Source organism: Geospiza fortis, unplaced genomic scaffold (assembly GCF_000277835.1).
Source record: "Geospiza fortis unplaced genomic scaffold, GeoFor_1.0 scaffold361, whole genome shotgun sequence".
Classification (NCBI taxonomy): domain Eukaryota; kingdom Metazoa; phylum Chordata; class Aves; order Passeriformes; family Thraupidae; genus Geospiza; species Geospiza fortis.
The window spans coordinates 2,471,272-2,485,713 of record NW_005054356.1 but is presented as its reverse complement, the minus strand read 5'-3'; the positions used below and the strand labels follow the sequence as shown (position 1 = coordinate 2,485,713).

At 49.5% G+C, this 14,442-nt stretch overlaps 2 protein-coding genes across 6 annotated transcripts in view; both read left to right on the top strand.

Moving 5' to 3' along the window:
• The window catches only part of CASS4 (Cas scaffold protein family member 4), a 21,539-nt gene extending 8,445 nt beyond the window's left edge, over nucleotides 1–13,094 (top strand). For 3 of the 5 annotated variants that reach the window (XM_031059135.1, XM_031059137.1, XM_031059136.1), the window contains exons 2-6: nucleotides 3,287–3,655; nucleotides 7,480–7,584; nucleotides 8,889–9,035; nucleotides 9,546–10,862; nucleotides 12,277–13,094. In XM_031059135.1, coding sequence (XP_030914995.1) covers nucleotides 3,287–3,655; nucleotides 7,480–7,584; nucleotides 8,889–9,035; nucleotides 9,546–10,862; nucleotides 12,277–12,690 — 2,352 coding nt within the window. In that variant the 3' untranslated portion in view covers nucleotides 12,691–13,094. The remainder of the gene's footprint in view (nucleotides 1–3,286; nucleotides 3,656–7,479; nucleotides 7,585–8,888; nucleotides 9,036–9,545; nucleotides 10,863–12,276) is intronic. The other 2 variants (XM_031059140.1, XM_031059138.1) reach the window with 2 other exon arrangements.
• Nucleotides 13,095–14,336: 1,242 nt separating this feature from the next.
• Nucleotides 14,337–14,442, top strand: part of RTF2 (replication termination factor 2) — a 24,462-nt gene continuing 24,356 nt past the window's right edge. Inside the window, exon 1 of the mRNA XM_005423674.1 lies at nucleotides 14,337–14,417. Coding sequence (XP_005423731.1) covers nucleotides 14,337–14,417 — 81 coding nt within the window. The remainder of the gene's footprint in view (nucleotides 14,418–14,442) is intronic.

The window sequence follows — 14,442 nt, the reverse complement described above, 5'->3', positions numbered from 1 at the left end:
AGGCTCACCCCTTGCGCCCGGCCTTGCTGTGTGTGCCCCAGCCAGGCTCACACCTTGAGCTGGGCCTTGCTGTGTGTGCTCAGCCAGGCTCACACCTTGAGCCCGGCCTAGCTGTGTGTGCCCAGCCAGGCTCACCCCTTGAGCCCAGCCTTGCTGTGCGTGCCCAGCCAGGCTCACCCCTTGAGCCCAGCCTTGCTGTGCGTGCCCAGCCAGGCTCACCCCTTGAGCCCAGCCTTGCTGTGCGTGCCCAGCCAGGCTCACCCCTTGAGCCCAGCCTTGCTGTGCGTGCCCAGCCAGGCTCACCCCTTGAGCCCAGCCTTGCTGTGCGTGCCCAGCCAGGCTCACCCCTTGAGCCCAGCCTTGCTGTGCGTGCCCAGCCAGGCTCACCCCTTGAGCCCAGCCTTGCTGTGCGTGCCCAGCCAGGCTCACCCCTTGAGCCCAGCCTTGCTGTGCGTGCCCAGCCAGGCTCACCCCTTGAGCCCAGCCTTGCTGTGCGTGCCCAGCCAGGCTCACCCCTTGAGCCCAGCCTTGCTGTGCGTGCCCAGCCAGGCTCACCCCTTGAGCCCAGCCTTGCTGTGCGTGCCCAGCCAGGCTCACCCCTTGAGCCCAGCCTTGCTGTGCGTGCCCAGCCAGGCTCACCCCTTGAGCCCAGCCTTGCTGTGCGTGCCCAGCCAGGCTCACCCCTTGAGCCCAGCCTTGCTGTGCGTGCCCAGCCAGGCTCACCCCTTGAGCCCAGCCTTGCTGTGCGTGCCCAGCCAGGCTCACCCCTTGAGCCCAGCCTTGCTGTGCGTGCCCAGCCAGGCTCACCCCTTGAGCCCAGCCTTGCTGTGCGTGCCCAGCCAGGCTCACCCCTTGAGCCCAGCCTTGCTGTGCGTGCCCAGCCAGGCTCACCCCTTGAGCCCAGCCTTGCTGTGCGTGCCCAGCCAGGCTCACCCCTTGAGCCCAGCCTTGCTGTGCGTGCCCAGCCAGGCTCACCCCTTGAGCCCAGCCTTGCTGTGCGTGCCCAGCCAGGCTCACCCCTTGAGCCCAGCCTTGCTGTGCGTGCCCAGCCAGGCTCACCCCTTGAGCCCAGCCTTGCTGTGCGTGCCCAGCCAGGCTCACCCCTTGAGCCCAGCCTTGCTGTGCGTGCCCAGCCAGGCTCAGATCCTGAGCCCAGCCTTGCTGGCCCTTCACCCACTTCCTGTGTGTGTCTGGATAAGGCTCTTCATGTGGAAAAGGGGCAGAGTTTTTCTCTGCCCACCCTCCTGGGGCTGAAGAAGAGGGTCTGTCCCTCAGGAGTGTGTCTGTGCAGCACCCAGCCCAAGGAGCCAGCAGTGTTGATGGATAACAGGAAAAAGTTGGCTGTTCTCCTTTTTTTGTCAGTGTGGAGCCCAGGGGGGATTCCTGACTCCAACATTTGGCATTGTCCCAGTCCAAAGTGACTCCCATGTTCCAGGCAAAAGCCAGGCTGGACCAGGAGGCCAAGGGGGCTGCTGTCCCCCCTGGCAGCTGCCCCTGTCCCACAAAAAGCCATTGTTCATGAAATGCCTGCAGCCAACAGCGGGCCCTTGTCGCCAGCTGAGCTGACAAATTTGAGTTCTTGTGCTGCAGCTTCAGGCCAGCTGCTCACAGCAAATGCTCTGCACAAAAATACAAGGCATCACGTTTCCTATTTGGGTGCTATCTCTCTGGAAATTACTTGCACTTTCTGATAAGAAATTCATGCTGAGGCACAGCCAGTGTTCCCACTGACAGGGGAGCAGACAGTCCATTCTAAAGCTAAAAGCAAAACCTATCTTGTACTGAAAAAAACATAAAAAATGACACCCACAGCTTTCTCTGCCCTTTGCAAAAATGCCTCAGGTGACTAAAGCTGCCTGCTGGCTCTGGCTGCCCCATCCCTGGCAGTGCCCAAGGCCAGGCTGGACAGGGCATGGAGCAACCTGGGACAGTGGAAGGTGTCCCTGCCCACGGCAGGGGTGGGATGAGATGATATTTAAGGTCCCTTCCCACCCAAAGCATTCCATGATTCTCTGATCTTGTAATGAGTAATTATGAGATGAAGAATTCACAGAATGACAATGGGAAAACCATCTATTTTTCATATAGGGATCACAGAATAGATCTCTATTTTTCATATAGGGATCACAGAACCATTAGGGTTGAAAAAGACCTCTGGAGATCACAGAGTCCAGCCCCAGTGCCAAGACAGGGTCACCTGGAGCAGGTGGCAGGGGGGGGGAGGAATGCATCGAGGTGGGTTTGGGGTGGCTCCAGAGAGAGAGATCCACACCCTCCCTGGGCAGCTGTTCCAGGCTCTCATGGAAAGAGCTTCTTCCTCATTTTGAGGTGGAGCTTCTTGTGTTTTAGCTTACAAATTCAGTATATGTAAGTCTAATATAATAAATCTAAATAATGATTAGCAGTGCTCTTCAAAGGCCTCAAGCAGGAAAAGGTGATGAAGAAATGTATCACAGTAATCTTATTATCTATTTCTTTATTGCACTGAACGTAGCAGACACAAAGTATGGGAATAAATCACACAGACTCCATCTTCTTCATGGTGGAACAAGCCCATTCTTTATTCACACAACTCCTTTTTATACAGTTTTACAGACCTCATGTGGGACTCCAATTGATCAGGAGCTTTCTTGTTAATTGCTTTATTGGTCAGTAATGAGTTGTTATCCTGTATTGACTGGTACTCAAACCCCAGTGTGGATGTGCAGGGAAAGTTGTTTGTGAGAGATAGTTTTCATTTTTCTATCTAATGGTGTAAAAACTGGTTGTTTTTTACCCAGGAATAGATTATTATGTTAACAAACTGCTCACACCAGGATTGCTTTACATGGACACTTCCAAAGTGCCAGCTTGCCTTAGAAGAAATGACAGAAATGATTTTATGAAGCCTTTCTTGATGATTTTCCTGCCTTACTGCAACAACAAAGTGCCACATTTAACAGTGATGGCAAAGATGTGCTCTCCAGCTCCACAGTACTGAGGGTTTGTCTTGAAAGCTGGAATTTAATTAAGCCCTGCCTTAGCTGGAAAACCTTTAGGGTTTGTTTTTTGGGTTTTATTTCCTTTCTAACCTCTTCTTTCTAAGAGCTCCACTGACCCTGCTTGATGATTCTCCAGTTCAGGGCTGGAGAGAGGCAGTTCAGTGTGCAAAGGGGTGGGTGAGTCAAACTGAGACCCAGGTGGGGAAAGGATCCGGGCAGGGTGGGAACACCAGGCTGGGAGCGAGGAGCCTGGCATGGTGCGGCAGTGTGACCAAGTGACACTGTGGCTGTGCTCGTGTCCCCAGCACAGCCTGGCCAAGGCTCTCTACGACAACAAGGCGGAGTGCTCGGACGAGCTGGCGTTCCGCAGAGGGGACATCGTGACGGTGCTGGAGCAGCACGTGGCGGGCAGCCAGGGCTGGTGGCACTGCTCCCTGCACGGCCACCACGGGCTGGCCCCCGCCAACCGCCTGCAGCTCCTGCCGCCCTCCACGGAGCCGCCAGCCATGCACAGCATCTACCAGGTGCCCTCCGTGCCCTCCGTGCCCACGGCCACGGCGCCCTCGGCCACCTACGAGAAGATGGAGGGCTGGGTTCAGCCCCAGCTCGTGTACCAGGTGCCAGCCCTGGCGGCGCAGCTGCTCAGTGAGAGGCCCAAGCGCTCCACGCACCAGGTGAGCTCTGAAGTAACCTGATGTTGTTAAAACAGTGGCTGGGAGCAGGGAAATAAGGAAGCTTGAGATTTTCAATGGAGTTGGCAGCAGAGGAATGATGGTGTTTAGGAAACTCCCATCAGCTGCTCAGCAAGAGGACCAAGCGCTCCACGCACCAGGTGAGCTCTGAAGTAACCTGATGTTGTTAAAACAGTGGCTGGGAGCAGGGAAATAAGGAAGCTTGAGGTTCTCAGTGGAGTTTGCAGCAGAAGAATGATGGTGTTTAGGAAACTCCCATCAGTTTATAGTACAGGGTGAGAAACCCTACTCAGCGAGAGGCCCAAGCGCTCCACGCACCAGGTGAGCTCGAAAAACCCAGATGTTGTTAAAACAGTGGCTGGGGGGAGGGAAATAAGGAAGCTTGAGATTTTCAATGGAGTTGGCAGCAGAGGGATGATGGGGTTTAGGAAACTCCCATCAGTTTATAGTACAGGGTGAGAAACCCTACTCAGCGAGAGGCCCAAGCGCTCCACGCACCAGGTGAGCTCGAAAAACCCAGATGTTGTTAAAACAGTGGCTGGGGGGAGGGAAATAAGGAAGCTTGAGGTTCTCAGTGGAGTTTGCAGCAGAAGAATGATGGTGTTTAGGAAACTCCCATCAATTTATAGCATGGGTTAAGAAATGCTGCTCAGCAAGAGGACCAAGTGCTCCACACACCACCAGGTGAGCTCTGAAAAACCAGATGTTGTTAAAACAATGGCTGGGAGCAGGGAAATAAGGAAGCCTGAGATTTTCAGTGGGGTTTGCAGCAGAGGAATGATGGTGTTTAGGAAACTCCCAGCAGTTTATAGCATGGGGTGAGAAATGCTGCTCTGTGTGACAGATGAGAGTCTCTACAGTCTGTACTCCCTCACCTTTCTGACAGTTTGAAACAGCTGTAAAACAGGGCAGGAAGTAAAGAATATACCATTTGTTTGGGAGAATCTATAAATTATTTACAAAGTTAAAATAACAAGACACAGAACTTTCTCCAGTAGCCATCCAGAGCCCTCTGGGCACATGTGGAGTCTTTGCATCCATCTGCACAGGAACATGATTCATAATTTTTAAAAAATCACCCTTTGGTGTGTGATTGCTGGGTTTGGTCTGGGTTTTACTGTCTTCAGCAGCTCAGCAAGCTCAGAATGCTGCTGCCTCTCTCTTGTGCTGTCACTTGCATCAAGCAGCAGCCCCTGCCAGACACACAGAAGGACACAAAGTTTTGTTGTGTGCCCTCAACCAGTTTCTCTCCCAGCCCATTTTTGCTGCTGCTGAGATGTTGACCAAGGTGTACAGCTCCCCCAGTTATAGAGGAGAACAAACTGGTTTTCCAAGGTTTCATTACAGCTCCCTGGCCTGGCTCTTCTTTCTCCCAGCTCCTCGTGTTTGACTTTCAAACATACATGGAACATGCAATTTGATTACATCTCACTGGTTTTTAACATCAAAACCTTGTGCTTTCTTCAGGAAAAAATGAGTGGGGAATGTTTCACAATGAAAGGGAAATAGAGCAGGTGGGGACAGAGTTCGAGTGTGAGGTTTTGTTCATTCTGTGAGCTCTCCAGCCCTGGGTGGCTCTTTATCCTGGGTATGGAAATCACATTTGAAATGCTAATTGAAAAAGGAAAAGGAAGAAAATTCAGCTGTATTCAGGTGTTTTAGGCTGATTTAATGATGGTTTGATTTATGGGGCTCATTGAGCCACCTTGCCTCCTGCTGTGTGGAAGGCCAGTCATGGAAACCTCCTTGCTGCTTCCTGCTGGGTGCCAGGTGGGTGCTGGAAAACAACAAACTCAGGGCATCCCTGGTGACCAGAACCTCCTTTTCAGTTCTGCAGCTACAGTGCACAACCATAGCTCAAACTCAAACCGAGTACAGCTACAAGAGACTCTTCTGCACTTGCTGTCATTGATTTCTCCACATTCATGACCCTAAAGGAGCCATTGGCAAACTGTACCAGAGACTGGCATCAATTTTCCATGTTATGCCAGCAAATGAGGTGGAAAATATCATCTATTCATTATGTGGATGAATGGTCTGGCAGAGCAGCTCCTTGGCTCTCCCTGCCTCATTTCATGAATTTATCCACCTAAGCTGTGCCTAGTCTGAGAATGAAAAAGAATGAAGAAGGAAAAAGAAAAGTCCCAGCCTCTGATGGTTATCCAGAAGTTGAGAGTGGGGCTGCCTGTGGCACAGTGTCCCAGCTGTCCCCACACCAGCTGCACCCTGGTGGTCACAAGCTGTCCCCAAGGCAGGGGAGCTCAGGGAGCACAGAACAATCCAGACCATCCCACTGAGATCCTGTGGCACAGCTGGCAAAGCTCCTGCCATACTCAGCTGTCCTCTGAGCAGCTGGGAAAAGCCACTGTGAGTCTCTGAGGGAGCTGATTGAAAGCAGTGAAACAAGAATAAATCCGTCAGAGCCTGGGTGTTTTCACCCCACAGAGAAACCTCCTTCCTTCTGCCTCACACCCAGGGCACCTCCTGGTTCTGCTGCCACTGACAGGACTTCCAAAAGTGCCAACATGTGATATCCAGTGAGTTTGCTTTCTGCTGGATTCTCAGATTTGTCCATCTGGAAGCAGACCTGCCCTAAGGATGGCTTTTATCTTTTACCCTTTCACTCAGGGAAATTGTGTCTCTGTTTGTGAGGAAGATGCTCATATTCAGGCACAGGTTGTCCAGGATTCCCCACCCCTGGAGGAGTTCCAGGCCACACTGGAGGGGGTTTGGAGCAGCCTGGGATAGTGGAAGATGTTCCTGCCCTCTACAGGGGGTGGAAGAGATGGTCTTGTAGATCCCTCCCAACCCAAACCATTTTGTGGTTCTGTGATTCTCTATCACAGCCCTCAGGGGATTTATCTTCACTCCTCATTCCCTGTTCCCACAGGAGAGCTGAACCAGGCAGAGTGAAGCTGCACTCTTCTTCCTCTCCCATATTTCCCCTACGTTTAGCTGCTGCAGGACTTGCACGATGGGAATCCCTCCAGTTTAAAACCAGTTTAAAGTTTCCTATAATATCTCACCCCAGCAGTGTTTCTGGAGGTCAGTGGTCCTGCCAATGGGAGGCAAGGGCCCATTTATAAATTAGCTGAGGGCAGCCAGGCTAAAGGCAGGCTGGATGAACAAAATTCCATCTTTTGGTGGTTGATTCTAAAAAAGAAAAGTCCTAACCCAGCATTCATATTTTGTGAAATTAACTGTCCCACAGATCTGGTCCTGGCTGCTCAAATTATGTTTTAATCAAACAGGAGAATCTGACTGCAACGATACAATTCCCATATTGGACTTCCCTGTTTATGGAGCTGGACAAGACATCAAGGTTTAATCCTTCCAAATGAGTCATTTGTTCATAACTACAGAATAATGCTCAGCCTGCACTTTTCTGCTGCTCTGACATTAAATTGGCTTGACCCAATGACTGTGGGCTTGGAGAAGTCAAAATTTCCCCACTTCCTTTTTCAAATGGTTCTGCTTTTGGGCAGTTTAAAGGTTTAAGTGATAACTGCAGCTGGATTTTCTCCAAATCTTTTCTGCCCTGTGGTTAGTAAGGCAGATTGTCTTGGTGCCAGGTCAGATCTTATCTAAAATGTACCAGAAATGCTGGTAAAGGAGAATTATTTGAGAATAAACATGCTATTGCTTGTAAGGTCAGTTCCTGTCTCTCAATGTCAGTGAAGAGCTGAAGGTTTTATCACTTAAGAGTGATTACTCCAACAGTGGATTTTTCAGCTGAATGACTTTTCAAAGCTTCTTGCTGATGCAGTTTTTTTTTATTATTATTATTTTTTTTTCTCCCCTCCAAGCACCTGTTTACCCTGCCCAGAGCCTGCAGGGCTTCAGCCCCCAACATCAGGGGTGAGGTGTACGATGTCCCCTCCTCGCAGCACCGAGGGTCCCCGCTGCCACAGGTGAGTCCTGTCCCCTCCCTCCCTGCAGCTGCCGCCCTGGAGCACCTCAGAGCACATCTGCAGCTCAATTCTACTGTCACCCTGCTTGCTTTTTGTCAAGCTGGGAAGAAAATCATCTATTTTTAGCTCAAAACCTCAGTTCTCTAGAGTTTGTTAGACGTTGAGAGCAATGTGTCCTAAATCTGGTGCGTTTCTAATAAACACTTCAATTTTTTCTGTCAGTAAGGCATTTCCCCATGGATTCTGAGGCAGAGAGGTTGACACTGATACAGAAAATTCAGTGAGACAGCAGTAGTGTCACCCTCTCTGCCTTGGAACTATAATAGAAAAAGAAATAGAAAAAATGGAAGTGTACTAGAAGTGCACCAGATTTAAGACACGTTGCTCTGAATTTCTAAGAAAACTCGGGAGAACTGAGGTTTTGAGCTAAAAACAGATTCATTTCTTCCCAATTTTACAGAAAGCAAATAGGGTGATAGTAGAATTGACCTGTCACCCACTCTGCCTTGGAATCCGTGAGGAAATGTGGTGGTGTCATTTGGTGGGGGTGATTTGGGGGTGTTTAGAGAAGAGTCACAAGCCCACGTCCAGCAAGAAATTAAATGTCACCCCACCACCCTCCTCCTGGGAAAAACACACCCTGGATTTGGTCACACCACTGTGATGTGTCCTGTTACACAATCCTGTTCCTGGTGCTGTCCCACTCCCCTGGGCTCAGTGAATGTCACATGTCACCCTGATTTTTTAAGATTTTCTAAACCTTCTGACAGTTACATTCTTGTAACAAACTTTCTCACACACTTTATGTAAATAACTTATTGGTTTGCATTCTTTTATGGAGGAGGAGGAATTTGATAGACTTTTGGTTTGTCCAGTGCCATTGGAGAGGTGGCACTGTCACCCTCCAATCCAGGCTCACTTTTGGAAATCTATAAATGTTGGAGTCAGAAAATAAAAAGCCCCTTTTTCCCTTGGAAAGAGCAGCAAGTCCACGTCGTGTTGTTTCATGTCCTACAGTGACAGTCACATTTCCTGCACCCCTGAGGGTGGGACAGCCCCCAGCCTGTCCTGTCACCTGCCACCCCAAGGTGTGAGTGGCACTGGAGCAGTCCAGGGGCCTCCCCACTCCCTGCTGCTCCCTGGCAGTGCAGCTTGAGCCCAGCCCAGCATTATCCACAGATTTCCTGGGTGATCCCTGCTCAGACCCAACTTACTCATGTATGGCCCAAAGCCTTTGATCCCACTCAAGGCCCCTTGGGCTCTAAAAAGGATCAAAATAAACCATTTATTTTCCTTTTGAGCAGAGTGCTGCCACTCCCCCCAGCACAAGGAAGGTCTCCATGCTGGGCAGATCCACTGAGAGCTTCCAGGCAGAGCAGAAGCAGCTTTACAACATCCCATCCAAGGCAGAAAAGGGAGGAGCTGGCAGCCAGGACTCAGCAGCAGGCAATGTAAGTAAGGCTTGGTGGGCACAGAATAATCTGTCCCTCCTGGCATGCCTGCCTTGGAGCAGGGACAGGTTTCCCATCTCTTCCCCAATGTTTCTTACACATCAAATGGTCCTGAATGCCCCTTTTCCAGCTTAGGCTCCAGCTGTACACACGTATATCTGTATCAAGCAAAAATTAAATTCCTTGAAGGTGTTTGAGCATAGTCAGTTGTGTCTGTTGGTGATTTATTGCTTGAAAGGGTATGCATGTGAGTGGGGAAAAATCAAGTGTCTACAGATTTCACTGGCTGGGGAGTCTGCTGTGGGATCTAATCACCTGTGCTCCAAATATTTTACCTTTTATACATGCAGCTTGTGCATGTTAGAAAATAAAAAATGCAGACAGCCTTTCTGTGGTGCTGTTCCATTGACATCGGGGGAGCTGCACACATTTGTGTGCCCTGAGAATTCAGTTCTGCTTCTCATTCCCATTTAAAAAGATGGTTTATGAACCCTCTGTGCTCTGTTGCAGTTATATGATGTCCCTCCCAAAAGAGAGCTCAATGACTCAGAAAATAAATCTCAGAAGAAGTTCTGGGGCCATTACAACACCTTGCCGAACCCTCGGAAGTCTGAATGGATTTACGATATTCCAGTATCCCCTGAAAATTCCGGATTCAAACCCACCCCTCCTGGGCAGCCTGTGGAGAAGCAGGTGCTGTATGACATTCCCCCAGGCAGGTACAAGGCTCCAGCTGAAGCCAAGGCTGGGAATCCACAGCTGTACGACATTCCACCGGCACAGCGGAAATTAACGCTTCCAGAAATCCCCCTGTACGACGTTCCACCCTCACGGGACGCGCTCCTCCTGCCACAGAACGGCAGCTCTGAGCTGCCCCCGAGGCTCCTGGCTGCCAAGGCTGAGAGTCAGATCTCTGAGGAGAACGTTTATGATATTCCCAAAGGTTTGCCCAGTGCTGGGCACTGCAAGAAAGAGATGGAAAACAACAGCAACCAAGCACACGGTGCTTCTCCACAGCTCTCCATGGATGCCAAGTCAGAAAATGACAGTTTGTGTGTCTCTAGTGTGGACAGCAGGAGCAGCACTCTCTCCTCATCCTCCAGCTCTTCTGCTGAGTCATTTTCTAGGCTGTCACCATCACCAGAGCCTGTCCAAGAAATCAAACTGGAGCTGGAAGCAGCCATCGAGGCCCTGACTCGGCTGCAGCACGGCGTGTCCAGCTCCATCGCCAGTTTAATGATCTTTGTGAGCAGCAAGTGGAGATTGCAGGAGCACCTGGAGAAAAGCCTGGAGGAGATCCACAGAGCAGTGGACCACATAAAGGTGTCACTGGGAGAGTTCCTGGCCTTTGCTCAAGCCCTGAAGGGAAACGCCTCCAACCTCACGGATAACAACCTGCAGGCCAGAATTAACAAACAGCTGGAAATCCTCATGAACTCCTACAAAATATTGACAGAAACGAGGGAAGCTCTCAACAGCTGCAGCTGGTCCCTGGAAGCTTTGGTGCTCAGGAAGCCCCAGAGCAACCCTGATGACCTGGATCGCTTCGTTATGGTGGCCAGGACAATTCCAGACGATATCAAGAGGTTTGTGTCCATCATCATCGCCAACGGGAAGCTGCTCTTCAGGAAGAATGAGAAGGAGCAAGAAAAGAAGCAACCAAAAGTGAACCCAGAATGCAAAATGGCAAAACAGATCCCAGTGCCAAGAAGAGTAGAAATTGAGTCACTCCAGAGAAATGCTCCTGAGAAACCCAGCCAAAGCCAGGTCCCTGTGCAGAAACCAGAAGAAAACTGCAGCGAGGATTGTGATTATGTCCAGTTACAGGTCAGTGACACCGGGGTTTCCTCTCTGAGCTCCTCACTCTGTGCAGATGTTGGGCTTTTAACTATCAGCACTATTTTACTCTGCAGTGCCACATTCACTTTGCACTACATCCCACTTTCCAGGCTTTATATAGACCCAGGATTTTGTGACAGTGGATGGCATGTGTACAATGAGCAGTAATTTTAATCAACAGAGAAAATTAAACATTTTTATCATTCTTGCCAGCTTAAATTCATTTGGGAAGTACGTTTCATTGGAAGTTAGCAATACCTTACTTCTCTTTTTTCTCTTCCTGCCACGACATTGTGTTTGGCACGACAAGAGATGTTCCTTCCTAACTTGGATGGAAATCCGATCTGCATAGAAATGAAACTCTGTGCATTATCACATTTATTGTTGGAATAATTCTGGATGATTGTAAGAATCTCCTTAGAATCACTGAAGTATCTACTAAGAATATCTCCCTTAGTTTCCCAAAGAAATGCTGTTTGTCCCTAATATTTAGGGAATGTTACATTGAAATGTTTTGTTGATGTTGGTTTCAGTCTCAGATCTTGCAGGATCATTTCTAGAAGGAAAAAACCTACAGCTCCTTCTAATAAATATTTGCAACATGAAGGCTGCAGAACAAGTAGTTGTTTCCCCATGAAATAAGATAAAACCACATTTATATTTAAATACTTTCTGTAGTTGTTTCAACTTTGCTTTCATTTTAATTTGCAACAGGCACAGAAAGTCATTTCAGGTAAAGAAGTAGCAAAGAAGAGTACAGAGTCAAACCCAAAGGTATTTCTGACTTTGAAAATATTATTTATGAGGGCTTTCAGTCCCTGATTTCTGTGCTTGCTAAAACTCAGACTAATTTGCATTCAGACACACATCTCTGTACACAGAGACCTATCTGCTTCTCAGAGATCATTTTCCCAGAATTACTGCTGAAAACCTGTGAAGAACACTTATTTTCCTCAATCAAACAACTCCAGTTTAAAGTCATACAGTTTATTTTATTGCCTTTCAGCATCATTTGAGATTAGGCTGTGAGAATCAGTATTTCAAAGTATCTTATCGTGCACTGGCACAAAATTGACTCTTGTTTTGTGCATTTTAGTCATTTATAACCCCAATTAAATCCATTAAAGATAAATGTTTTGTATTATTTGAAAGCTTCAAGGCCAGACTGTGTAAAGGACTGATGTTCAGCTGCAGCACTTTGTGTGCCATCCAATATTAAAACTGTATTTAGGGGAAAAAAGCAATCAGGAGAATTTCCAACACTTTGTGGAAAGAGAAATTACTGTAAAGGCTCCAGGGTGTGGCGATTTGGAGACCACAAAAATTCAGGGTAGAGCAAGCAAAGAAACAACCAGCGTGTGACACCAGGCTGAATGTATTTCTGTTTTAACCCTTCCTCCAGGTCTTGCCATGTGCAAAAAAGACTGAAAATGCCAGCAGGCAGGAGCCTGCCAGGAGAATCGCCCTCCCCGAGCACTGCAGGCTGTGCTTCGCTGCCCTGCACAAGGCCCTGGGCGTGCTCAGAGCCAGCCTCAGCAGCCAGCAGCCCCCCGAAATCTTCATCTCCCACAGCAAGCTCATCATCATGGTGGGCCAGAGGCTGGTGGATTCCCTGTGCCAGCAGAGCCAGGAGAGCGAGGCCCGGAGCGACATCCTGCACAGCAGCAGCCGCTTCTGCAGCCTGCTCAAGAACCTGGCCCTGGCCACCAAAAGTGCAGCCCTGAAATTCCCCAACGCCGAGGCCAGCAGGGAGCTGCGGGAGCAGGCGGAGCAGCTGGCCCAGTACACCCAGCAGTTCCGAGCCATGATGGACTGAGGGGCCACTGCTGCTCCTGGGCACCGGCTCACACCCTGAGCTCCACCACGAACACCCTGGGTGCTGGTGCAGATCCCCCCACTCACAATTCCTTCCAGGAACTCCCTGGGTGCTGGTTCTGGTGCAGATCCCCACTCTGAACTCCCACCAGGAACTCCCTGGTAGCAGGTGAAGATCCCCTCATGCACAATTCCCACCAGGAATTGCCTGGTAGCAGATGAAGATCCTCACTCAGAATTCCCACCAGGAATTCCCTGGGTGCTGGTTCAGGTGCAGATCCCCTCACTCAGAATTCCCACCAGGAATTCCCTGGGTGCACTGGTAGCAGGTGAAGATCCCCTCACTCAGAATTCCCACCAGAAATTCCCTGGGTGCTGGTTCTGTTTAAGCTGATCCTCACTCAGAATTCCCACCAGAAATTCCCTGGGTGCTGGTTCAGTTTAAGATCCCCCTCACTCAGCAGGAATTCACTGTGTGCCAGTGCAGGTGAAGATCCCCACTCAGAATTCCTTCCAAGAGCTCCCTAGTAGCAGTTGAAGATCCCCACTCAGAATTCCCACCAGGAATTCCCTGGGTGCTGGTTCAGGTAAAGATCCCCCCACTCAGAATTCCCACCAGGAATTGCCTGGTAGCAGTTGAAGATCCCCACACGCAGAATTCCCACCAGGAACTCCCTGAGTGCTGGTTCTGATGAAGATTCCCCCCCTCAGAATTCCCACCAGGAGCTCCCTGGGTGCCAGGGCAGGTGAAGATCCCCACAGCAGCTGATGCAGAATTAAATCTGCACTTTCTTCTTCACATCCTGCCTGGAAATGTCATTGTCACAGTGGCCAGGTGGGAATGTTTGCTGTGTATTGGAGCAAAAGCTGTTGATTATTGGACTGATTTCTTATTTTTTGTTCTCTACGTATGTCTGATAAATGTATTTTCTTTTTTTAATTGTTTTTTTCTATTCCTGTAAAGTCTGTCTTTAAATGTAGCTGGAAAATGTTCTGTAACTTATGATATCCCAATATCAATTGTTTCCTGAGGACTTTACTCAAAGGTTGTAATTCCAGGGTTGCTTTGGGTTTTTGGTTTTTTTTTTAACAACTGCAAAGCTAATTTTTTGTTTTAAAAAATGCAACACGGTACAAAATCTGGTGAATAGGACATGCAGCAGGCTGGTACCTGAGCACAGAGGGAAACTTTGGGAGAAGTCCTGACTCTGATAAATCCCCAGGGAGCACACCATCCTCTGTCACAGCCTGGAGTTCTCGGAGCACTTATCCAGCTGAGAAAAAAACCCATTTATTTCTAAATAAATAGTCACTGAAGGTGAGAGGCTTTGGGCAGCTGGACAGGAGATGTTCCCTGCTGGGGAAGCTCCCCGGGCTCCAGCCCAGCCCTCAGAGCCTGCACAGCTTTTTAATTTTATCCCTTAATTTTCTGGACATGAACATTTCTGGGTGTGACAGAGACACAGGGGCTATACCCGTGCTAATTTTAGTTCTAATTAATTTATTTTACTGCTGCAAGGCCTGGCCTTTGCTGGGTGTCCGCCCTCACAAGGGACAATCACGGTGTGAGCAGCCCCGGGGACCCGCTGCCCCCTCAGCATCGTTGTCCTTGTCACCGCCGTGTTTTCGGGGTGATTTATCGCCGACATGGGTCACTATCATCGCGACATCCCACTCAGGGCAGCGCTCGGATCCCACAGCGAATTCCCGTGGCTTGAACTCGCTCCTGTACCGCGGTGACAGCGCTGAGGGC